The 25,111-nt window shown below is 30.2% G+C and overlaps 6 protein-coding genes and 1 long non-coding RNA gene across 9 annotated transcripts in view; 1 reads left to right on the top strand and 6 right to left on the bottom strand.

The window, feature by feature from the left end:
- LOC109596674 (baculoviral IAP repeat-containing protein 7-B) overlaps positions 1-25,111 on the top strand; it is a 59,105-nt gene that overhangs the window by 1,593 nt on the left and 32,401 nt on the right. The gene's annotated exons all lie outside the window — the stretch shown is intronic.
- On the bottom strand, positions 12,148-12,846 carry LOC109596670 (uncharacterized). The gene is made up of 2 exons (XM_020012243.2): positions 12,710-12,846; positions 12,148-12,623 (listed from the first exon to the last, which is right to left on the bottom strand). The coding sequence occupies exons 1-2, from the start codon at positions 12,764-12,766 to the stop codon at positions 12,261-12,263; spliced, it is 420 nt and encodes a 139-aa protein (XP_019867802.1). The 5' UTR covers positions 12,767-12,846; the 3' UTR covers positions 12,148-12,260.
- LOC109596671 (uncharacterized) lies at positions 13,512-14,254 on the bottom strand. The gene is made up of 2 exons (XM_020012244.2): positions 13,976-14,254; positions 13,512-13,915 (listed from the first exon to the last, which is right to left on the bottom strand). The coding sequence occupies exons 1-2, from the start codon at positions 14,030-14,032 to the stop codon at positions 13,556-13,558; spliced, it is 417 nt and encodes a 138-aa protein (XP_019867803.2). The 5' UTR covers positions 14,033-14,254; the 3' UTR covers positions 13,512-13,555.
- Positions 15,341-15,972, bottom strand: LOC109596675 (uncharacterized). Its single transcript, XM_020012248.2, has 2 exons — positions 15,814-15,972; positions 15,341-15,748 (listed from the first exon to the last, which is right to left on the bottom strand). The coding sequence occupies exons 1-2, from the start codon at positions 15,868-15,870 to the stop codon at positions 15,389-15,391; spliced, it is 417 nt and encodes a 138-aa protein (XP_019867807.2). The 5' UTR covers positions 15,871-15,972; the 3' UTR covers positions 15,341-15,388.
- Positions 16,976-19,138, bottom strand: LOC109596673 (uncharacterized). Of its 3 annotated transcripts, none has more exons than XR_007547613.1 (4): positions 18,933-19,081; positions 18,783-18,880; positions 17,510-18,565; positions 16,976-17,368 (listed from the first exon to the last, which is right to left on the bottom strand). XR_007547613.1 is itself a non-coding variant. In XM_049965454.1 (3 exons), the coding sequence occupies exons 1-2, from the start codon at positions 18,831-18,833 to the stop codon at positions 18,119-18,121; spliced, it is 498 nt and encodes a 165-aa protein (XP_049821411.1). In that variant the 5' UTR covers positions 18,834-19,138; the 3' UTR covers positions 16,976-17,368; positions 17,510-18,118. The 3 variants fall into 3 exon arrangements, 1 of the variants encoding a protein (XP_049821411.1); XR_007547614.1 differs by having other exon boundaries at positions 18,783-18,858; positions 18,933-18,944; XM_049965454.1 differs by having other exon boundaries at positions 18,783-19,138.
- LOC109596668 (B1 protein) lies at positions 20,050-20,801 on the bottom strand. The gene is made up of 2 exons (XM_020012241.2): positions 20,561-20,801; positions 20,050-20,492 (listed from the first exon to the last, which is right to left on the bottom strand). Exons 1-2 carry the CDS (start codon positions 20,612-20,614, stop codon positions 20,112-20,114), a joined length of 435 nt encoding a protein of 144 aa, XP_019867800.1. The 5' UTR covers positions 20,615-20,801; the 3' UTR covers positions 20,050-20,111.
- On the bottom strand, positions 23,477-24,348 carry LOC126265059 (uncharacterized). The gene is made up of 2 exons (XR_007547615.1): positions 23,996-24,348; positions 23,477-23,938 (listed from the first exon to the last, which is right to left on the bottom strand). It is a non-coding gene; the product is annotated as an uncharacterized LOC126265059 (long non-coding RNA).

Raw genomic sequence — 25,111 nt, 5'->3', positions numbered from 1 at the left:
TTGATGAGCAAGATTACGTTCCAGAATTGAATCATCACTTAAAATGAAAAAAGTAGTATATATACTTATATTAATTTTTTATTTTATAATATAAATAAAAAATATTTAGTTTGTAGTTAATAATATAATTATTAATCTTGTTAGATTTTTTACTTATTGGAAAAAATAAAAACATTTCTACAAGAATAATAAAATAACTTTTCATTCGTCTTTCAATATTAGTTAAAATATATTCACTTAACCATTTCCATAACTTTTATATGATAAAATATATTTCATAATTGTTCATTCAACATTCATTTTAATTTTTCTCTTTCAGTTACATTTCTAGGAAAGTAAATAATAAATAATTTAATTAAAATTTTATGTTTCTAAGAATTATTATTTTGGTTATTAAGGCATTATTAATTACATCTAATTATATATGTAACTATTGTTAGAATTCTTAGAATTTGTTAATATTATTGTAGTTAGTAATTAAGGAATTAACTAACTGTTTTAGTAGTGATTTTTGTAACTCACATTCTTCTGAAGTTTTTTATAAAAAGTAATGAATTTGTTTAATTTGTGTGGTGGGTATTTTATTTATATTTTAAATGTAAGTTTGAATGGAAACCTAGTGCAGGCACACAGCGTACACCTCTTTGCACGTCATCAATTTATTTAATTTTATTTATTAAATTAAATTGCCATATTTTCATGTTACCAGAAAGAAAAATTTAAACCTAAAGTAGATAGGTGGTCAAAATTTAAGAGAAGGTAGAACACGTCAAGTACTAAAGTAAATCTAAATAAAATAAAATTTGTCCCTCAAATTTAAATTTCAAAAATTATTTTCCTCGTATTTCTGTGATATTGTATGTTTAAATTTCATATACGTTCTAAAATATGTATAAACCTAAAATGAAGTATAAAAAACTTTTTAAACCATAATGGTAGAGTAAAGTAAATTCTGGGAATTCTTTTTTTTGTCCTATTTCCACGCCCTATTTTTAAAATTATTAAGCTTTTCATATGATGAAAAAAGGTATTGTTGAATAATTTTGTATGCCACAGTCGTTTTTGGTATAATTCGATTTTAATATTTGAAGAAAGTTAGTGATACTCGTGCAATACGAAATGAAGTAGGTGATAAGGCTCGTTTGATTTTTATTGGTAATTTGGGACTGAAAATGAAAAAAAACTATGTATTATTTAGAAACATTCAAATGTTTACATTATTTAGTGGTATTTATTTGATTCAAATACAAATAAAAACATAAATACGTAAGTAAGTCTTATATTAAATTGTTCACTATTTCTTTTGTGCATCTACCTGGTCCGTCGTGTGAGTGCTTTAAAAAATCGCTTGTACAATCGATCAAAGGCAAGCAGGCGGCTCTTTAATTTCATCTTGTATGCCTCCCGGGGTATTGACTTAGACGGCACACATTACACTCCTCGGGATGACCCCATGCGTAAAAAGATAATGGTTTCTGACTAACCAAGTGGCCTTCCATACATGACCAGGACCCTTCGCCGCCGTGACGTGATAACTGACTTTGACTGTTTTATTGGCCGGTTCACTTTTCCTGCGTCCCGTAACGACACATTCGCGTTTATCTTTTTTTGTTTGCGGTGTTTTCCCTTCCTGACCAATGGTAGGGTGTAACTTGAGACACGTAGCGGATGCACGAGTGAGGGCTTTTTCATGCTCTTCCTAAGGGTATATCTGGGACATTTGGTTAAACTATATTAGTCGTCTATACTTTGTTCTAAGAAGATCATTGAGAAAAGGTATTTGAAAATTCATAATAAGATGTATTGAATTTAAGCTGTTATTTGCTAATAATATCAACATATTGGTATTGCTAAAATAATCCAACTTTTGTATTTTCTTTCTTTCAATTAGACTCAAATGTATAAGTAAATATAATATTAACTTGGGTCGACGTTTAATCAATAGAGTAGAGAAGCTTTTTAGATGGTGTGATCCAAGTACGGGGTCCTTGTGGGATGAACTTTCCCATGGGAAATTACCAACTAAAAATCCCAAATAAAGACATAAAAATAATCGCACTCGCAATATAGGGGAGTTGGCCTTAATCATACTTATGGAAAGGAAAGTTATGTTAAAAATTAATTCTTAAATATATATCAATTTGATATTTGATAATCTTTGTTCATATTATTTCAAAAATCTAACTAAAATTGTTCGTTTTGCTTTAACAACATTAATGTTTTACATAGAATCAACTCAATTTTAATGTGAACTTAGGGCAAAATTCTCTTTAGTGTTGAAGTAATAATATATCTGTCGTTTTATATCAACATTACACGTATGAATACTGATAATTGCATAGTAATAAAATGTTTGGCTAGCTTTTACATTATAAATATCTGTATATTAAGTACATAAAACTTTTAATTTATTATTATGATTGCTAGGTAAACTGAATCGGCATACATCATTGCTGTCCATTTAACAAAACTATAAAATGTAATTATGTGTACGGTTTAAATTAATGCCGAATATAAACTAGCCATAAAATCTTTGATTCTATGTTGTAATTACGTGCCATCATCAGTTCACATTTTCCCTTTCTATGCAGTGGAAGGGTGCAACACTGGACTGTACGGCAGCAACTGAAGGCCAGCAGTGATTTTTTCTCGTTTCAAGGTTGTTCCCGAAGACATTCCACAGACGACTGAAGACTTACACTTTTAATGGGCCTAAGGTCGTCTGAATACCGGTTCTTCTTTGGTCTGCCCTGCAGTTTGGTACATTGGAATTTACATCGTGAACGCGAGCTTTGTACAAGCGATTCTACACTACTCGAGATACATAATATTAAGTTATTTAACCATTTTGATAATTCTGCGTTTCCTCTCTAATTAAAACTCTATTAAATCGTGATAAAAAATACGTCGTTATCGAGATGCTATTTTCTAATGTCCTATTAACAGTTTTTTTGCTCAGAACCTAATGGTATGTTTTTGTTTGAGGTCTGAGTTTAATAATAAAAACATCAGAATAGGAACCAATTAATTATTTTGCATTACCAGCATGTTTGAGTTGATCATCTAAAAGGAAAAGTGGAGTCGGTATGAACATTGCTCGCAAATTACGTTCTTGTTACAATTGAAAACAGCCAATTACATGATTAGCTATTTGAAATTGAATGCCGTACATGCAATGCGAGCCACCGACTACGTACAGTTGGATATTATCATGCAAAACGACACAGAAAAACTCTCAATGAAAATCAATTTAGGTATCAGTGGCGGGTGCAATATCAATACACGCTGAATATTTCTCCTAAATACCCGTTTTGCAATGAAATATTTTATTTTCTTAGATGAATGAATAACGTTGTTTTTGCTACCCACAGTTAATTATCGGATACAGCTTTGAACATTCGAGAGCCATTGGACAACAATAACGTGGATAACTGATACAAAGGAATTTTTACACCACCTACCACAGCTTACCGAGAAACACAATTAATTTTGTATGCATGTATTCCATTATTTCAGCGCCTTTAGTCGTTCTCTATTAAAAGAGTCCTTTAGTCTATGGTCCAACGTGAAAATTAAGATTAACAATGCATCTACGAAACAATTCTTAGAATAACTTCCTTTTAGAGGCACTAAAAACTCCATTTCAGCCGCCGTTGTTTAGGACACAGACATACGTTCAGACGAATGGTGAAATAACTAAACACCAATAAATCACTTGACGCATGCTGAAAGGTAATAGCAGAAAAGCTGTGAAAGACTTTAATTCCGTACAAATATTTGTTCGAGTTTACTGTCGACATCTGAGCGAATGAAAATAATCGCATTCCTGAGCCTGATAAACGAGAATAAGAAATCGACATTAAGGCCGACAATAAGTAAATAATTTTCATCGGTGCTTATGTCTGTAGGTTATAGATCCATGAAAAAATTCCAATAAATTATCTAATATGGAGACCAGAAAAAATGGACACTGTCTACTGATCTGGCGGCGTATTTCTTGTATGCACAGTCGTTAACTGCGTGTTATGGCGGCGCCTTAATGGAAACAAAACGTCGGTGTGCCGTTGCAGAGAGTGCCCTGGATGCAAATGGATCATCGTCGTGTCTCGCCTATCTGAGAATAATAATTAATTCAACTAGGTCCAATAACTCCCAAGGCTACTTATCAATTAACCGGATGGCACGTTATGGAGATTTATGGCCTGGGTCCGAAACGCTGGATATTTTCCGGGACGCGCGTCCAATTCGCAATACCAAAACATGCATATTAATATTTTGTACCGGTGAATGCGTTTTATGGCCTAGGGGGCTCGAGATTGTGACATTCTTTTGAATGGTATATAGTAGTAGATTTATTTATCTACGTATACATTTAGAGCTTTTTAAAATTAAAACAAATATAAGCATATATACATAGCATATATATATTACAAAAGCTGCAACATATCTTTCAATATTATACTAAATGACCATCGCCCTTTGAAACATCTAAAATGCTATAAATCAGCTGCTGTCAGGCACAAAAAATTCCTCCCCTTCAATTAGAGTGACAGTGCTGGATTAAAAATCATTTAAAGTGTAGTATTTTCCGAACTTCATTTGATTTTTATCCTAAATCCAACGATTTTGTTAATTAATCAAAGGCATTTTATAAAATCTCAAAATCTTACATATTTTCCTATCTGACAGTTATGTGTGATTACAAAATAATTTGTTTAAGAATTTTATTTCTGAGATATATATTATGAATATAGTTTCATTTTACCATCGTTTAAAAGCTTTGTACAGTTTTGTTGTGACGGATTAATTGTGTCATGTTAATTGTGATACGATATATAATATTTAAAACGTTATTTATGCAGATTATTAAATATAATAATATATCATTCGATTGACTTATTTATCCGGAAATTTTTAGCCATCTGTTTTTCTTTTTCTGTCTTGGTAACGCTGAATTATATCTTTTTTAAAGTTTCACTCCGATCAATGAGTAAATAATTATTATAAGTAAGAGATTGCTGGTAAATAATCGATATAAAAACAAAGAGAGAAAAAGATCATAAAGTAAAAATTGCAATAATTTTGTGAAGTGGAATGTTTTCTAATGAAAAATATTCTTGTACAATCATCGCTATATCAAATTGTAGTAAACCGCTCCTGTGTGTAAAACGTAGGAGGAAGTTGATTAGAGGCCTTCCTGCAAAATGTGACTAACCCGTAATTCGTCAATTACTAACTCACCCTATGCCCATTTGATCGTAATGACTGAAGGTGAAATAATGATAAACTAAAAAGCTTTCCATGTCGATTTAATATACCACGCAACAGCGATAGCGAACTGGGACCTGTCCAAGACTGACTGAATCACGATCCAAGAGACTAACCGTGGTCCCAAAGGCGCACACCTCTCACATAACGAACCCAAATTAGAGAAGGGTGAACCGTGCATTACTTAGTTCCAGGGTGGGTCTCCTTCGATCCACTCAGAAAGGGCTCGGTCCGCTATCGATTGACCGTACGCACTTACCACTTCGATTTCGGCCCCGTTACGTAATTCTAATGGATTTTTCGTAAAGCCGCTCCGTGGAAATGAAGGCGGTCCAGTCGAGCGGGGAAAAACGCAGATGGAAACCTTCACTTGGAACGAACGGGGTAATCAACTTTGCGAGAAAGATTTCTAACCTGTGACCTCTAGATTATGCGATAAACGGAGAACAAGCAACAAAAGAACGTAATGCTTACAAAACGTTTGTGTGAACGTATAGAACGACTCTGAATTACCTTATCTCAAGACAAATGATAAATACTTTCATCTTATTAGATAGTTTCCTTATTACTTTTTAATTAATAATAATGTGTTGATCAAAACTTGTAACTGCCTTGCTACATAAAACTGTTTATGGCACATGCCTGTAAAATTATGATTTATTTTTATTATACATTTATTTTTGGACTTTAAAGTTTAAAGTAATGTTCGCCATTACGAGTTTCGACCCTAAAATCTATAACAATAAAAATAAATGTGACTTAAACCGAATTAGGTGTAAAATTACTTCGGCGGCCGAAACCTTTGAAATAGTAATTTATGTTTACATATTTATTATTTACCACAAACACGAAAGATATACGACGCTTTGAACTGCTTTAGGATTGTTGTGTTTAAAATATTTACGAGGCATGAATTTATTTTCCAGTGCCGTGACTGCGGACTGTAAAGTGGAAAATATGAAAAATGCAACGGCGATTGTTTTGATGTGACAGTAAAATAAAGCAAGTTAAAATTTTTTATTGTACACTGATTTGATTTCTGCACTGCCAAAGGTATATAGGCTGCACTGTGGCGTGACTCGACAGATATTATCCTTAATATTTTAAATTTATTCATGCGCGGTGCCTTATCATTAGAAAAGGAAGAAATTATAGCATTCGGGTTGAGAACAGGATGCGTTTTAATAAAACGAGGGAAAATATAACGGAAAATTTATTATTTATGAGGTCGGCACAGTCGGATTATTACTAAGAAGGTTGTGAGAAACCGGTGAGGCTCTCCTTTGCAATAAACTTTTGTAATATTAATATCTAGTACGTATGTATCTTATCAATCCCATCTCTGTCTTCTTTTATATTTTTTTATAGAATTCTTCAGATGGTGGTATGATAATTGATGTAGGAATGACATGTATATGGTGTTCCAAAATTCGTAAAGTATTTTTAGAATTGTTAAAAAAATGAGTTAAATATTCAAGCTCAATTTCGTATATTATATTTATATTATACTGTGGGAGCTAGATAAATAGCATACATTATTATTTAATCAGGAAATCAGGCAATCAAAATATTTATATTTTATTTAAAATAAATACTATATTTTGTCTAATTAATCATTTTGTACCTAAATCGAAATGTTTACTTAAACTAAATCTTAAACAAAACAAACGTTCAATATGGCTGGTCACAGAACATTATACACATTATATTTATTCAAAACTTTATATATACTTTAAAAAGTAATATAATATTTTATTGTGCACCTTTTATTAGTTATAACCGCCTGTTTTTAACTGGATTTAGACACAGATTTTACCCTGGCCAGCTGAGAACATGATTATTTTCTAACCAATTTGGTATAACATTGGACACATGCTTTGGATCATTATTATGCTTTGGATCATTATTTACTAGTTATTTCTCTCATTTTTATGAAACGGTTTATGTTATCAATAATTTTCTGTAAATGGTACTTACTATACCATGCTAAGAAAAGGAATTTCAAATCATAAATTTTCCAAATTGTTATCATCAGTTCAATCCAAAGTATTCTTCTCCAAATGTCTAGAAGATAATTAATATATTTTTACAAACAATTAATTTTGTTCGAATACTCACTTCTGATACAAATGGGTTTTTTACTGAAATACATCCTTGTAAATTCTGTCGAAATCTGTTTTCTCTACTAGACACACTGATATTATATTACTCAATTAATTTTTTATTTGTTCAGTGGTCAAATTCGTTCACTTACTCTTATTTTATTTTTTAGTATTTGTCTTGTTTTATATATGTTAATAAAATTGTAGACCATTTTTCGGGTGCATATTAAACTTTTAGCGACGTCAGTTATATTTAGATATCCGTCATTTTAAAGATGTATGAACAAAATGCAAAAAAGCCGTATAAACTATTGAAATATGTTTTATATACTTATTAGACAAATTTTATGGAGCTGTAAGATTATATATTTTTGGAGAACTTGTTTTTTTCCAATACTACAAACATTCAATTTTGGTTTTCATGTGAAATAAAAAAATTGCTGAGTTATTTTGCCTTCAATGTTTTTATCGTTTGTCAAAATAATAATGTAAATACATAAATAAATAAAATAAAATAATAATATGATAAAAAACCTATTACATTTTTTCGAAATTTGCCAGAGATTGCTATAAAATTGAGCGTTGTCTGGAACTCAATTTAGGACATAAATAATAATTTGGTAAAATCAGACGGTCTTCATTTTGTTTCGTATAAATTTCAATTTCGAAAGTTGTGTTTGTCGACGAAAGATCAATATTAATTAATTGGTCGCTAGAATTTTCCAGACTGACGAACGGTGCTGATCAATAAGTAGTCTGCATAAAACAAACTGTAAAATCCTGATGAATATCATAAGATCGAACCGGAGCGTCGTGTCTCCTTTAAAAGTCGGCCACGTGACCGCGTATCGACGCCCGTGTACGTCATCGGGCGTCGCGTGACATCCCCTTTAAGCTGGCCGGGCTTATAAATTTCGTTGCACTCGTGCGACGACGTCGCTTTCTTGCCCGTCCGTCATTAGGCGACCATCGAAGGGATTTTTAATCAGATTACGACCAAATTTCCTGTGTGGAACGAAAACACCGTGATTTTCCTCCTTTTAACTCGTATTCGTATCAATAAGACGTTCGGTGGACTGCTATTGATTTGAATGTTGTCTACGCTGGAAACCAATAAGATATCTCGTAACGAGTATTCTTTTTTACGTCGGAAATTACCACAACATTTATTTTAATATTAATAATCTATTTGCTGTTTAATATTTTTTAATATTTTTATTGGTAATTCCACTTTCAAAAAAGCAGATTTTAAAATAATTTATTTTTTAGATTGAACCTTTCAGTATTTTTTTAATTGATATCTTTTTAGAAGCTCTAAATATAAATATTTAACATACTTTTTTACATTCGAATCTTCAAAAATGCCAAGAATTTTATTCAAAAACTTCAGAGATAGAGGAATTTTTGGAGCTTTTGAAAATACAATGTTGTATGTAGTACTCAAAGTTATAATATGCATTTGGTCAAGTAATTATGAAAAATACATAAAAATATGCAGATTATTCCTAAATGATCTGCTTATTTTTAGATGAAATCATTAAGGAGAAATTATTTATTTTTGTTTTTTCTCTTAATATCATAGAAATAGATACATAAAATCACTGCTCCTTTCTATTCTTCCAAAGAAGGAAACTTAATTATTTTAAAGAATTTTCCTTAATGTTGTTCACAGCTTTAGTGGTCTAAAAAAAATACAAATTGGTAAATTTTTAAATGGGAATAGAAAAAGTTTGGTAATATATAATGTAAATATGAATTCAATTTATAACCTATTCTATGAGTAGATAATTTGCCGTTGTGATTTTTATGTCGGGCATAACGTAGCATCAAAAACTTCATTATGTTTTACACTTGTATGAATGAATATTTGACGGACAGCAGAAAATTTCAACGTAATCGGCCTAATGGATCTCCAGTTATTACGTGGGAAATGAGCTTTAAAGATAAAAGTCCCCGTCATTTAAATCGCGGCGTTACTCGTTTGATTCCATTCATTTTTACTTGCGGATCATTTTTGTCGGTTTGTGTCCTTTTTATCGGGTGCCTCGTTAGCGTTAACTTTTCGCTTTTTGTCGCCGACACCGGTTCCTGCTGGGACGGAATTGCACGGCGATAGCATCGAATCCTGCAGGCCCCGACCGTTCAATACGCCGTTTTTCAAATGCTGGGAAGGGTAGAATTTTGATAACGGTCCTAACTTCAATGCACAGTCTGCAGGATATTGTGAACCGAACGCATGCATGTGTGAAAAGAGATAAAGAGGTGGTTTATTTAACCTTTCGCTGTGCGCCGCTCCAAGATAACGTACACGATTAGTTTTGCACGAGATGAGAATTTTTTGTGTAGGTGTGTGTTATCTAATATGTACAAAATATTATCGACTTTTATTTATTTATTACAATATTTTTATATTGTTTCTATGTTTCTATTTTTGTTGGTTTATTTCAAATAAAACCACATAGGAAAAAAGTCATTAAGTACGAATTCTTTAATACGACAGTGCAGGTTGGCGTATAATTTTCTACAAATGGTGTGGCGAATAACTGCAATTTTCTCTTGTGATCAAATGGAATTCCTGACAGACTTCAATGTCACGAACATGTAATGACCCTGCTTGTTATATTTTAATGAACTGAGCAGATAATCAATATTTTTTTTATTTAAAATTAGAATTTTAAAATATTACATTGTGGCATAAAACTATAGACTAAAATTTGGAAGGTTTTCCCTAAGGGTAGAAATTTCTATCATAGGGCTTTAAAATGCAAATATCTATTTAATGTGCCCTTCCCATAAGTCCTGTTTATAGTTCATATGCATAATAAGCTGTTTTGTTAGATTTTATTGTGAATAAAACTTCTTACACTTTCTCGTTATTAAACCTAATATAATTTACTGCTGCCATTAAACAGATAGTGAATGTGTTTATTAAAGGAGATTTTACTGTCAGGCAGATTATATAGTCTGGCCTTAATATGGTTTTCTAGTTTAAGAGCTGTGGTTTTGTAATGATAATTGTGACCATCATCTTTTTTCAATAATTTCTAACCTGAGCTATTACATGGCCGTGAGTCTTTAAATTCTATTTTTTGAAAAGATTAAAAATTCATATAATTAGTAGCTTTGGCTAAAATTTAATTTTTGCATTTAAACCCTGGGAACCATTCATTACTACGTCAGAAAAGACCCGCCCAAACCTTGTAGGGTGTTACATATTGCCAGACCTGCGTGATCATTAAGCAAACAGTAAATATGTAAAAATAGAAAAACCATTACATGTTCTGTGAAATAATGAAATTGAACCCTAGTCTCTATTTCAAAAAAAAGAAGATAATGCGAATGCTCTGTTGTTTTAAAGTTGTATAAATCACAAAAATTTATTTCGATTTGGTGGTTGTGCGTCATTTCTGTCGGCCTCCGTTCGATGGGAAGTTTGTTAAAAAATTACACATGATATATGTACCAAGGGGTGGCTTGCCCTTCCTTTTAAGTAATGAATTGTAATAAAATACGTCACTTTATTGAACTACTGCGTGTTGTCCTTGACCATTAGTTCCCAGAACAAAAACAATTTAATATTTCGTTGTAAACAACGAAAACTTGAGAATATTGTAATTAGTATATAATCAGTTGTAATTAATTAAAAAAAAATCAATGCAAATATGTAATATAATATCATGAATATTTTTCATTTTGCATTTCATTAAATCCCTCGCAGATATTTCTTTCGCAAACAACGAGCCGTCATTAATTCATCATGGAACCTTGAAATAACAAAACCGAAAACTCTAATTTATCCACCTTTGTTCCGCTGTTTACCAGCCGGGGAAAAATTCCCATTAATCAGCGTGCATTTCATAAGCAAACATTTTTTTCCGATTTCGGCGCAATCGGAACCCTGCAGATGTACATAATTAAAATACGTCGATCAATCAGGACCGGGCCTGTCCGTCCCAGGGCTTCCCCACGCGTCACAAGACTCCCCCTTCTGCAGCACGCGCGGCTCAAAGAAACGCCACATAAATTTCGGGCCTAATAAAGTTGTCTCAAGTAACGGGAAAAAACGGCGCAATTTATTGGGCTGAGTTGCATTTTTAAACTTCTGTGGATTTAAGGGATTAGGAGACGGCTGCGAAACTTTTCCGGGTCGTTTGATTAGCATTTTTTCACAATTAATGACCGATTAGGGGTTCAAGGTGAATTGTGTGGTTTTCGTGGGTCTAAGCCCCTTAAATATATCGCCGAAGCTACAAAATAAACTTAATGTTTATAAATCTTACATTTTTAAACCCGTTCTTGCAAGTCATTTACAATAAATCAGGTTTCACTGTTCTGATTTTCTGAGACACTGCTATATAGGGTGAACCACCTAACTTCATTAGGTTCATTTGGTCAATTTCGTTATAATTAATATTATCACTTACTAAGTTTTTTATAAGCAGTATAATAAAGGTTGTTTACTATGATATGATATTTGCCACGAGTATAATTTAATTTGCTACTACACTCCATTTATATGACTTGATGCTTGTGTAAATGGACTATAGTTTCAGTTTTTGAAATCTGCTAAATGTCAATTTTAATAGATATTTCAGTTACAGTTAGTTATATTTACTTATTTTATTTGAAACACAGAAATTTAGTAACTTATGCTTGAAGTTAACCTGAAGAAATACTTAAACTTTGCAGAAACGTTTCTCTCAGCATCATGATATTGGACGTAATCGAAGTGAATGTAGCTGTATGTATCGATAATAAAAATAATTAATAATAGTCGTTATTCTTTTTTATGCTTTATTATTAAAGAAAAACACAATTCTTTCTTAAAATTATAATAATTTTATAAAAGAAACATATATATGTTAGTCTTTCAAAAAAACATTCCAAAAATCAATAATTTCCATATAGAGCCACTCTGATGTTATGTTGACATTTTAAGAATTGCCAAGATGTTTCCTCTGGTGAACTCTTCTCCACTAAACATTGCTGTAGTTTATTCAAATGTTCCCCATTAGCGTGTTTGGCCCACTTTCCTTTGATTACATCCACATTCAATTTTCCATCAGGAGTCATCATTTTTAAACCTTTGTGCATGCATACCAAGTGTACTTTCACTTGATAGTCTTCAGGAAAAACTCCTTCAAATAAATTATCAATGAAACTTTCATCCGCAAATGTGACCGGGTTCCCTTGACAATTTTTGTGTACAACTCTGAATTCAGCTCTCTCCTCCTCCGTTGTGCGTTGTATAATCTGAAATAACAAATTAATTATTCGTAATTATTTTTATTATGAAAAATCTGTTATTATAAATACATCCCACACAATAAAATACCTACACGAGCGATTGAACCGGATAATACGGCAGCGAAAATAAATATTTCGTACTTGATCATATTGAGCTATACTTGTTGTTTTAGTAATAAACGATCTGATACTCTGCGAACTGCGAGAACGTGTATATGTTTATATATTGATGGTCTTGAAGTCTGTTATAATTTTATTGCATCTGCACACTGCGAGGAGAGAATTTCCAGTACAAACGGGAATTCCATCTTCGCTTGGTATTTAGCGACAGGTTTTTAATTATTTAAATCAGTAGTTTTGTATATATACTAGATAATATTATTTTTCGGTGTAGCGGGTTGGAAATTCTGTTTATAGAATTAAGGGAGCACATAACATATATGGAAATATAATTTTAAAATAAAATGTATGACACTAATACATTGTGTTTTGACGAAAAGAACGTTATTATTTAAATTTAAATATGATTTTAGAAAAATTATATTTATATTTTTAAGTAAAATTGTTCATTGTTTAAATTGAGAAAATCATACGACACGGTTTCCTTGAAAACCGATTAATCGTTCGAGTTTTTAAATAAAACTTGTTTATATACACATACTATTTTTCTGCTCCTTTTCGAAGTGTTTCATTCATTCTTTGAATATAATTAGACATCTTGTATTATATTGGTTGCCACTTTAAAATTTAAAATAAAAGTTTACTTATTTAAAAAAGCATTATTTTTTTATTTCTAAAGCATTTGCATCTAATCCATTTTATCTTTCGCTTGGGATTTTGTTATTCTTTTTAAATATTAAATCATTATTTTGCCATAAAAATAATACAAATGGGTATATAAAAATATCTATATTTCAGTCTTTTAAAACATTAATAATTTATCTTCCATAAAGGGAAACACCAATACGGTGTTGACATTTCATAAATTCCCAAGAAGTTTCTTCAGGTGAACTCTTTTCAACAAGGCATTGATTAAGTTTTTGCAAAAGTCCTCCTGTGACGTGTTCAGCCCATTTCTTTTTAATTACGTCCTTGTTTAACTCTCCATCGTGGTTCATGAGGTTGAAGCCTTGGTACATGCATACCATATGCACTTTCAGTTGATCATCTTCAGGGAAAATCCCATCGAATAGTTTCTGAATCAAAACTTCGTCGGCAAATGTCTCTGGATCATCTTGACATCCCCTGTGCACAACTCGAAATTCTGCCCTTTCTTCGTCGGTCGTACCTTTGATAACCTGAAATTAAAAATTATTTATATTACATGTTTTACATTTTAAAGATTAATATTTACTTACCCCAGCCATTGAAACGGCTATGACGGTTGCAAAAACAAATATTCCGTATTTGTTCATGTTTGGCAGTGTATCAATGTATTGATGTATTGTCGAAATGTTGGTACTGTATGATCTTCAAGAACTCAAATGGGTTTATATATTATAGCAGTTGGTCTTGAAAACTGTTCTAATTTCAAAGAACTTGAGGACGAAAAGAGAATTTCCAGCGTAATCGGGAATCCCGTTGTCGTTTCTTGTTTATAAACAACTATTTTATCAGGCCATTGGTTTTTAACGATCAATCAGTGAACTTGAGTATCCACTCGAATAAGGAAACGCAATGCTATTATTGTTTATTTAGAATCACTATAATTATTATTAAACAGTTCTTTGAACCTTTAATTTTTGTTTAAGTTATACTAAATTCTACTAAAAAATTACAGTTTTCTTGATTGATCTAATTTCAATTTTACCTATTTTAGGGACTTAAAAACATCATATAGGGAAAGAACCAGTCAATTTTCACTTCCTGTTTGAAAGAAAACCTATAAGGGCGCATGTGTGTATACTATTTCTTTAATTCTTTAATTAACTTTTATATTCAAGATATTATTAATGTTTATAGAAGCCAAGAAATATTATAATATTAATATGTTACGATATAAATATTTTTGAGTTGCTATCAATCTGTTTCTCAATTATTTTTATTAATCTGGGTGTTTATTATAATAATACAATAATAGTATTATCAAAATTTTTGTTGTAAAATAACTTGAACTTGACCTGGGAAAAACTAATATATTTTGCAATGTAGTTTTTTATCTGTAAAAATTATCTTGAGGATAACCGACAATTTAAATAGTAGTAAATAATAAATTTAAATAATCTCATGTCACGTCTAAATAAATAAAAATATATATGTAAATAATATATTAGTGACTATTAATCTGCCCTTTTTAGTTTGATTAAAACACTAAATTCACAAAAATACGCTTTATTACAATAAACGTACATTAATCCTTGACATGTAAAACTTAACTAATTTGGTCTTTTTTAAAAACTGCCCCGTTTATACATTTCTACATTAGGTGCAATCAACTAAATTTTGAATGGAAAGTAGGGACTTTTTTTTAAGATTTAAAGAATTTTTTATATTTTATTTATTATAATTTTTTAATATAACTATTGTCTAATAATAGAAACCTAAAATACTCATTATTCGGACAAATTGTATTTGGAAGTATCCAAAACTTTGAATTTGTCTTCTAATTGCTTTTGACCAATGGAATAATATTTTTAAGACGATTTGGTCAAAGGTTTAATGTTCTTTAAAGTTTTTTACCTTACAAATTTAAAGATATTAATAAATAAAATAATACAAATAAGTTATTGAAGCAAGTGTATATTTCAGACTTTAAAAACATAACCAATAAATTATCTTCCATAAAGAGAAACTCCAATGTTATGTTGGCATTTCATTAGTTCCCAAGAAGTTTCCTCGGGTGTACTCTTTTCTACCAGACAATGATCAAGTTTATGCAAAAGAGGTCCACTTGCATGTTCTGCCCACTTTCTCTTCAGAACATCTCTGTTCAGTTTTCCGTTATGCTTCATAAGATGGAAACCTTTGTACATACAAACCATATGTACTTTCAGCTGTTGATCTTCGGTGAAAATGCCTTCGAACAGTTTCTGAACAAGACCTTCATCAGCAAATGTCTTTGGATCATCTTGACAAGCTTTATGCACGACATTATACTCCGCCCTTTCTTCGTCGGTAGTACCTTTAATAGCCTGAAATTTACAATGTATGGGTATTAATATATTACTAAGGGAAACAATAAAATAATTTTACTTACGCCAGCATATACTGTGGCCAAAACGGCAGCAAGAACTAACATTCCGTATTTGTTCATTTTTATATCTTCTTATGTGTATTGGCAGTTATGGATGTATTGAACAGAGTGACTTTTTCAAACATGAGGTCACCTTTATATAGTTATTGTTGTTTTTAAAATACAGTTCGCTGAAGACTTTGTTGTCAAGGCGAAATAACATTAGGAAATTCCATAATTTTCTGTTTACTGTCAATAATATGATTGTCTTATCAGTCCTTAATTATTTTTATTAATACTATATGTAAACTCGTAAATATAATATCGATAATATTTATTTATCACAAGAATTATATTAATAATTAGTTGATTCCTTCTCGTCAAAACAGTGTTTGTAACGTCCAATTTTAATCATTTATTTATTTATACTTTTAAATTAAAGAGGAACAGAATAATAGATTTTTCATGTTATGGATAATGAATAATTAAAATAATACCTTACTAATAATATGTTTATTCAATTAATTTTGTCCCATAAATAATGAAAATCCGTGTTTGTTCTGGCATTTTAGCCATGACCAAATAGTTTCAGTTTGGATAGAGGTGTCAACAAGACAAGTGTATAATTTTTCCAATTGTTCACCGAATACACGTTCTTCCCATTTCGTTATGATAAATTTTTTGTTAAGTCTACCATCAACATCCAATACATTAAACTTTTTGTAAATGCACACCATATGAGTTTTTAATTTCTCATCATCTGAAAACATTCCATGAAGCATTCTTTGATAGACGTGTTCATCTATTTGAGTCTTAGGATCTTCTTGGCACATACGGTGAAAAACTATATAAGCCACTCTTTCATCGTCTAATGTATCTTTTATTATCTAGAAAAAAAGCATTTAAGCAAGAGCACGGTTACTAACTATTGTTTAATTCTTACTAGGGCTGAAGACATCGTGGCAAAGAGTATTATCAAAGGTGAACACATTTCAACTATTTGTGTATACTAAATATGAATTTAGGTACCATTTACCTTTTATATATAGGTTATATTTTTGTTTTATTTTTTAATTTATAGGCGTATATCTACTTTCAATTTCTGAGGAACATTTCTAGCCATATAAGCTTGTATTACTAATAAGTTGTTAAATTGTTCTTAGGACAAGACAATAAAAATAAGATACGTGATTAAAAGTTTATTACATATATTTTAGTACTTTCCGTATAAAGAAAAACCAACTTTATGTTGACATTTCAAAAATTCCCAGGCCGTGGTAGGTGCGTCCTCCTTGTCGTCAAGGCATGTGTTTTTCAATTTGTTTAGGAGTTCTCCTTTAACGTGTTTTGACCATTTGCTAATGATAGCGTCCTTCTTGAGTTTTCCGTCAACGGACATAAGATTAAAACCTTGGTACATGCAGAGCATGTGTACTGGCAGTTTTTCATTCTCTGGAATTATACCTTCGAATAACTTTAAAACGTCCTCATTATTTACGTTTGTGGACGGATCGTCCTGACACTTTTTGTGAACTACATGGAACTCAGCCCATTCATCATCTGTTCTTCCTTCGAAGATCTAAAACATTTTACATAAAGCGAATAATTTTTTTTATTTGTGTTAATGCTAATGGAGTATTCACATATATTGTAAACAAAATAAGTGACGCTAAAATTATAAATAAACTCAGCAAATTTTTATTATGAATTATTAACTTACGTCGGAAGATGAACCGTACACAGTTGCTGCAGCAAACACCAAAAGAAAGTATTTCTCCATTTTATGTTTCTGTTTTCAATATGCGTTATTGTGCCGAACTGACCATTTATGATCAGCTCACCTTTATATATATTCGATCGTTCAAAATCTGGTTTTTAGTTATCGTCTCCGTCAATATGTTGCAATTATTCTGCATGTTTTGTTGTATTTACCAACCATTTGCAAGTTCTTTTTGCAGAACAGCTTTATTCTTATTTATGTTTAATACTGAATGTGTCACTTCCAATTTAATTATTAAGATTGGAGCATGTGGTTCTCAGTTGATATTTGCAGAAAGGTTTCAATTTCAGTTCAATTTGAAATTTTTAACTTTAAACAACTATAAATTAATAAGCATTACTAAAACAACTATGGCTAATTTATTTTACTTTTTTATCTTATTCAGTTTATATAGAACATTAATGTTTGAACTTTAAGATACACATTTGATTTAATTCGTGGTTTCCTGATTTTTAGAGGACCCAAACAACAAGTAAATCTATATATTTATATTTATAAGTTTATTTCTTAAAAATAGATACTTTCAAATATAGAAATATAATTACATAATTAGAAGCAATTTTTCCAAGTTTCTCGAGATTCTAGTTTGATCGTAGTCGACTCAGCATTCTCTCCCTCCTTATTAATTTTATCATCGTACCACAATGTCTCTATTTCAATAATAGAATTAACTGCTTTTTGTTTACATTTTCTCAACTCCCAGACGGTGTCAATTAGTGTGTCGTATGCGATGAGACAATCGAGCAATTTGTTGTAGTCTTCTTTTGAATACTGCTCGGCCCATTGTTTCCTCAAAATGTCGCCGTCTATGATATCGTCATCATCAATGACGCCCAATCCCTTATACATACAAACAATGTGCAATTTTAATTTCTCGTTTTCGATCCATTCACCTCGGAACAGTCTCATGATCTGTTCTTCTGGCACCGAGGTTTTGGGATCCTCTTGGCATGCTCTATGGACTGCTCTGAATTTGGCTTTGCCGTCTATCACGACCTTAAACAACCATAAACAAATAAATCTTACATTTTTAATGTTTTTGTATTTAAAAATAACATGTATATAATTTATATAATACATATTGTATTGTGTGCCTACTTTTTCTGTTAAAATGAAGATGATAAATAAAGAAAAAATGTTGTTCTTAATAATGTTGATTAAAGACTCTATTTATGCGTTTTATGGTTGTATAAATGAATAAAATTACACTTACATTTGCGGAGATGTAGGAAATTGTAACTGCTAAAATTAAAAACCTGTTCATCTTCGTAGTTGCTCACTGTCTCTCACTGTTCCCTTCAATGTCTCTGACTAAATATATAATAAAGATTCAAGTAATTTATTTATTGCCTTGTAAACTCACGTTTTTCATAAAATGATTGTTTAAACAGAGCTCATGTAATGTGCACCTTCGCTGTGTATTGTTTTCGTGTATTTAAGATGTTGGCTAGGTTGGGGATATATAAAAATGCAAATCGGTTTCCGTTTTGCGGTGAACTGCACGCAAGGAATCACATATTAACGTAGGTGCAGATGTGGATTTACAAAGTAAACAACGTCATTCGACCGGCGAGATGTTGGGAATTGTCATTTCTGTGCATTTACATTTACACACCTACTTTTTCCGATGACGTTAAGGGGAAGTACATGACTGGGTAGAGATCATTGTCTTACCTATATACATGGGAAATCGCGAAGCAGAAGTGAGGTGATTAGCATGCAGAAGAAAATTTCCCCGTGCGTCAGCTTTTAATTGCTACTAAATTTTGTCTAATAGCTCTGGAAAACAAAGCATTGCAAACTTAACTGTGCGATGTAAGTGTATAAAGGAAAATTTTTATTTATTTTGTAAGTATAAATAAACATAGTATCATATAATATTTCTAAAGTAAAAAACTTAAATTTATTTCTAGAAATCTGATAAACAAAATTTTATAATTGTTATTAAAATTTAATATTATTTTTTAATGAAATATTTAAAATATATAATTCAATATAATATATAAATATATAATCAAAAAAATTATTATTATTATACATTAATAACTATATTATGCGTCCAAAAATACTTGAAAATTCATAATGGTAAAAAAATCCCCACTCCACTTATTTAAGAAGTCTTAAATTTGCGTTGTGATGTTTATCTTCTTTTTAAATACATTTTTGAATTTGATTAAATTAATTTTAAATTGACCGCGTTTTGAATAGAAAAAAGAAGACCTAAACAAATTGAAGTTCTATCCAAGAAAATTTGAAAAGTCATATTATAAATAATTAGATGAAATATTTATAAATTTTACATTTGTCATTCAACATTGTAAAAACTCAATCATTTTTTATAAAACTATATTCCTAAAAGGTTTGCTAAATCAATAAAAGTATATGTTTTTATCACCATTTAATTTGTTCATATTTATAATATTGCAAAAATAAATAAAAAAATTATATAGGTTAAATCTATATTTAAATAATAGAGGGTAAATAAATAATAATTCATTGTAAAACGAATTTAATACAAAAAGTAAAAGTAATAATAAATAAATCAGTTGTTGTCTCCCTTATCATACCACAATGTTTCTAATTCGACAACTGTTCCAACAGTGTCACTTTTACATTTTGCCAAAGCCCATACAGTGTCAATTGTGTTACATTTTTGTACCATACATTTAAGAAGTTTTTTAAAATCTTCTTTGTTGTACAAGCTTGACCACTGTGCTTTTAAGAGGTCTTTATTTATAATCCCATATTGATCGATATAATTGAATCCACGGTACATGCACACCATGTGTAATTTTAATTTGGGGTCATTCTCCCAGTTACCCTGGAACATTCTTTTGACTTGCTCTTCTGGAACTCCCGTCTTCGGATCCTCTTGACATCTTCGGTGCACTCCCCTAAAGAATTCTTTGCCGTCCGTTTCAAGCTGAAAGTGATATATTTAAATTTATTTATGCAGTCCAGTTAATTAAATATTCACGATAACAAACTTACATCGGCCGCTACATAGGCAACAAATGCCGCTAGGAAAAGGAGTAACTTGTTCATTCCGCTGTTTATTCACTCTTCGATATGAATTTGTTCACTGGTTCCCGTCAAACCAGTATACGTTTATTTATGTATAAAATTAAACATATTCGTTATTGTTTTTTAAAACCCGGGTTCTTGTCTTTCTTGTTCGACACTACAAATCTGTGTTGTGGTCGTGAGGCGAAGACGCGCGTAAACAATTTAAAAGCATGAACATTTCCTGAGAGTAGTCGTGCTTTTGGTGGGGGATTATGATGTGACACGTTCGATTTGCGAATGCTGATAACTAATTTCCCAGTAATTGAAATAGAATTATGATAATTTTACAATGGTTTCGGTAATTTTTGCGACAGTAGACTTCACCGGGAAATATTATATATACTTAACTGTTGTTGAAGAATATTAATTATAACAATTAAATCATTTTAGACATTTTATAGTGAAAAATACCAAAATTATGAAATTTTTAATTATTTAATGTATTTTTGCTTGAAAATATGGATAATCTTATATATTTTTAATTATTATTTCTAGGTCAACTAAAGTAACATTTTAACTTTTCGGTCTAATTCCTGATATTTTCTTTATTACCACTAATGCTCAATTAATTTAATGAATACTTATATAACTTTTCAACTTGTATTTATAAGAATAATTATATAATGATCTTATATTATTTTACATATATTTTTGTGAATGTTTTCATCTTAGATATTTATACTCTTTGAAACTGCTATAATAGTTCAAAAGTTCAAATTTTTAGTAGTATTTTACAAGTTTCAAATTTTTAGTACTATTGTACTTAATTGTACTTTTAATTAATTTTTTCTTGCACACGTCATTGTGTTCAATTTGAGTATGAAAATTTTAAATATGTAAATATGAACACTTAATTGGAAATAGTTCTTCGACACACAATTTAGACCATACTTGTCTTATCATCTCTCTTCCTTATTATCAAATCACGGTGTTTCTATTTTAGTAATCGTATTAATTGTTGTTTGTATTTTCTCCACTCCCAAACGGTGTCAATTAGTGTGTCATATAGGAAGAGGCAGTCCAACAATTTGTAGTATTCTTTTAAATATTGCTCGGCCTTCTGTTTCCACAAAATGTCACCAAAAAAGACGTAAAATCCCTTACACATTAAACAATGTGAAATTTTAGTTTCTCGTTCTCGATCTGTTGATGATCTTCAGGCACCAACGTTTGCGGATCCTTCTGGTATGCTCTAAGAACTATTCCGAATTTATCACAACCTTAAACAACTAAAATATTTGATCTTACAATTTTAATACTACTATATTTAAAAACATATGAATATTTTTATTTTTAAATATATGTACCCATATGAATGAAAATAAAGGTGATAAACAAAGAGAAAATGTTGGTTTTAATAAATATTAAAGACTATTTAATTTATTATAGTGTAGGACAAGTGAATAAAATTACACTTACATTTGGGAAGACATAGGAAATTGTATCTGCTAAAATTAGAAGTCATCTTTTTAATTACCCACACTTTCTCACAGTTCCCTTCAATGTCTCTGACTAAATATATAATAAAGATTCCGGTAATTTATTTATTGCATTTTATTTCACGATTTTTATTGACTAATTGTTTTAAACGGAGCTCAAGTAATGTGCACCTTTAGCGTGTATCGTTTAAGATGTTGGGTAGGTTGGGAATATACAAAAATGCAAATTGAGGTTTTGCGGTGAATTGTACGCAAGAAAACATATTAACGTACCGGCGAGATATTGGAAATTGTCATTTCTATTCATTTACACACCTACTTTTTCTCATGACGTTAAAGGGAAGTACATAGTGTTGACTAGAGATTATTGTCTTATATATTTACAATGGAAACTGCGAAGTAAAAGTGAGAAGATTAGAATGCAGAAGAACATTTCCTCAAACGTCAGCTTTTAATTGTTATTAAATTTCGTCTAATAGAGGTGGAACACTAAAACAAAACTTAACGTGCAATCCGAAGGTATGAAAAGTTTTTTTATAAAATATAGATAAACCGGATGTGATTTAATTTTTCTGAAATAAAATTCTTAGAAATTGTACATACCGTTATTAACTCATATTTTTATGTTATTTTATTACTCTGATTATTGATTATCTATTTAAAAAAGCAATATATTTTTAAAATTTATTAAATGGAAATACTAATAAATAATGTTTTATCATTTTTACTGTAATAGTTCTCTGATAAAAAAATATATAATATATAATCCAGAATAATATGTAAATATGTAATCTAAAAAAATATTTTTTTACATTGAATTAATGGAATTTAAAAGAATACATTATTATGCGTTCAAAACTGTTTGATAGTATTATTAAAAAAGTAATTTAAGAATATTCGGGACAATTTTTTTGATTTAAGATATCGAGTTTTGAACAGGAAACAGGAGACCTAACCAATCAATAATTGAATCCACAACATTTAAAAATGTTACAGATCATTAAGAGAATAAAGAAAATAGAGTATGATTTTGGTTACACCTACATTAGAAAGTAAATAGTAAATAAGTTTACTACTGTAAATTTTTGATAAAATTACATATTTCTTTATAAATTTAGGAAGTTTGTTAAAATTGATAAAAAGATTTTATCACAAATTAATTTGTTCAAGTTACTGTAAAAATAAATAATGAAATCTATATAATGTTTTTTTTTTTAACTGTTCTGACATTATGTTTCAAATAATGACCTGAGTAGATAATGATAAATTAATAAACATCACTTATTTGTTGACTACATTCATTCATGTTGTTTGTTTCATTTACTAGAATATTTTAAACGCATAATATAAATAAAACAACTCTATATTTAAGTATCAGAGGGCAAATAAATAATAAATAATCATTGCAAAAAGGATATAATATAAAAATTATAATAAATAAATTGAGAAGATATTTCTGTTAATTACATGTTACAATTCTTCCAGTGTCATTTCCTCCCTTATCATACCACAATGTTTCTAGTTCAACAAGGCTTCCAACAGTGTCATGTTTACATTTTGCCAAATCCCATACGGTGTCAATTGTATTACATTTTTGAACCAAACATTTAAGAAGTTTTTGAACATCTTCTTTGTTGTATAAGGTTGACCATTGTGATTTCAGAAGATCTTTGTTTATAATTCCATATTGGTCGATATAATTAAATCCTCGGTACATGCACACCATATGTAGTTTTAATTTGGGGCAAGCCTCCCAGTGGCCCTGATACATTTGTTTGATTTGTTCTTCTGGAACTCCCGTCTTCGGATCTTCTTGGCATCTTCGATGCACCCCCCTAAAGAATTCTGTACCGTCCTTTTCAATCTGAAAATGGTGTATTTAAATTTATTTATGCAATCCAGTCAAGGATAACAAACTTACATCGGCTGCGACAAAGGCAACAAATGCCGATAGGAAAAGGAGTAACTTGTTCATTCCGCTGATTATTCACTCTTCGATATGAAGTTTATAACTGATTCCCGTCAGACCACTATACGTTTATATATGTATAAAATTAAATATATTCGTTATTGTTTTTTAAAACCCGGGTTTTTGTCTTTCTTGTTCGGCACTACAAATCTGTATTGTGGTCTTGAGGCTAAGACGCGCGTAAACAATTTAAAAGCATCATATACAGAGAGTCGTGCTTCTGGAGGGGGAATATAATGTGATATGTTCGATTAACGAATGCTAATAACTAATTTCCCAGTAATTGAAATAGAATCGATATAAATTTGAAAATGGTTTCCGTTATTTTTGCAACGTCAAGAAATTTAACGGTTGGAGAATATTAATTATAATAATTAAATCAATCAACAGATTTTATCGTGACAAATACCAGATTTATGAATTTTTTAATTACTTATTGTATTTTTGCTAGAAAATATGGATATAGATAATATTATATATTTATTATTTCTAGGCCAACAAGATCATTTTACTTTTCGGTCTAGCTTCTGATTTATTAATTAATTTAATAATAAATATAATGAATACAATTAATATAATGAATTAATATTTAATTTAATGAATAATACAATAAAACTTTTCAAGTTATGTATTTACAAGTATAATTATATATTGTTCTATTTTACATATATTTTTGAGAATTTTTTCAACATAGACATTTGTACTCTTTCAAACTGCTATAATAATATGATTTACAATGATTTTAATCAATTTAAAGTTCAAAAGCCCTCAAGTTTTTAATAATATTGTGCATTTTAATGAATTTTTTTCTAGCACACGTCATTATGTTCAATTTGAGAACGAAAATTTTGTAGTAGGTTTATCAAGTTTTTCGAGACAAAAGTTTGACCAAACTTGTCTTATCATCTTTCTTCCTTCTTATTTATTTCATCATCCTTGTAGAATGTTTTTAATTTTAATAATCGAATTAACTGCTTGCTTTATACTATATTGCTCGACCCTCTGTTTCCACAAAATGTCACATCAAACAATGTGAAATTTATATATATTATTCCTTTTATACTGTAG

The sequence above is a fragment of the Aethina tumida genome, chromosome 3 (assembly GCF_024364675.1).
Source record: "Aethina tumida isolate Nest 87 chromosome 3, icAetTumi1.1, whole genome shotgun sequence".
NCBI classification, from domain to species: Eukaryota; Metazoa; Arthropoda; class Insecta; order Coleoptera; family Nitidulidae; genus Aethina; species Aethina tumida.
The sequence above is the reverse complement of the archived record's forward strand: the minus strand, read 5'-3'. Positions and strand labels throughout refer to the sequence as shown.

Bases quoted from the DNA above. Each gene is read 5' to 3' on its own strand.
- LOC109596671 (XM_020012244.2), bottom strand. From the start codon at position 14,032: ATGAACAAATACGGAATATTTGTTTTTGCAACCGTCATAGCCGTTTCA. The intron at 13,916-13,975 runs GTAAGTAAATAT...TTTTAATTTCAG, and splicing joins TAGCCGTTTCAATGGCTGGG to GTTATCAAAGGTACGACCGA.
- LOC109596668 (XM_020012241.2), bottom strand. From the start codon at position 20,614: ATGAACAAGTTACTCCTTTTCCTAGCGGCATTTGTTGCCTATGTAGCG. The intron at 20,493-20,560 runs GTAAGTTTGTTA...TATCACTTTCAG, and splicing joins TTGCCTATGTAGCGGCCGAT to CTTGAAACGGACGGCAAAGA.
- LOC109596673 (XM_049965454.1), bottom strand. From the start codon at position 18,833: ATGAACAGGTTTTTAATTTTAGCAGTTACAATTTCCTACATCTCCGCA. The intron at 18,566-18,782 runs GTAAGTGTAATT...TGGTTGTTTAAG, and splicing joins TTTCCTACATCTCCGCAAAT to GTCGTGATAGACGGCAAAGC.
- LOC109596670 (XM_020012243.2), bottom strand. From the start codon at position 12,766: ATGATCAAGTACGAAATATTTATTTTCGCTGCCGTATTATCCGGTTCA. The intron at 12,624-12,709 runs GTAGGTATTTTA...TTGTTATTTCAG, and splicing joins TATCCGGTTCAATCGCTCGT to ATTATACAACGCACAACGGA.
- LOC109596675 (XM_020012248.2), bottom strand. From the start codon at position 15,870: ATGAACAAATACGGAATGTTAGTTCTTGCTGCCGTTTTGGCCACAGTA. The intron at 15,749-15,813 runs GTAAGTAAAATT...TGTAAATTTCAG, and splicing joins TGGCCACAGTATATGCTGGC to GCTATTAAAGGTACTACCGA.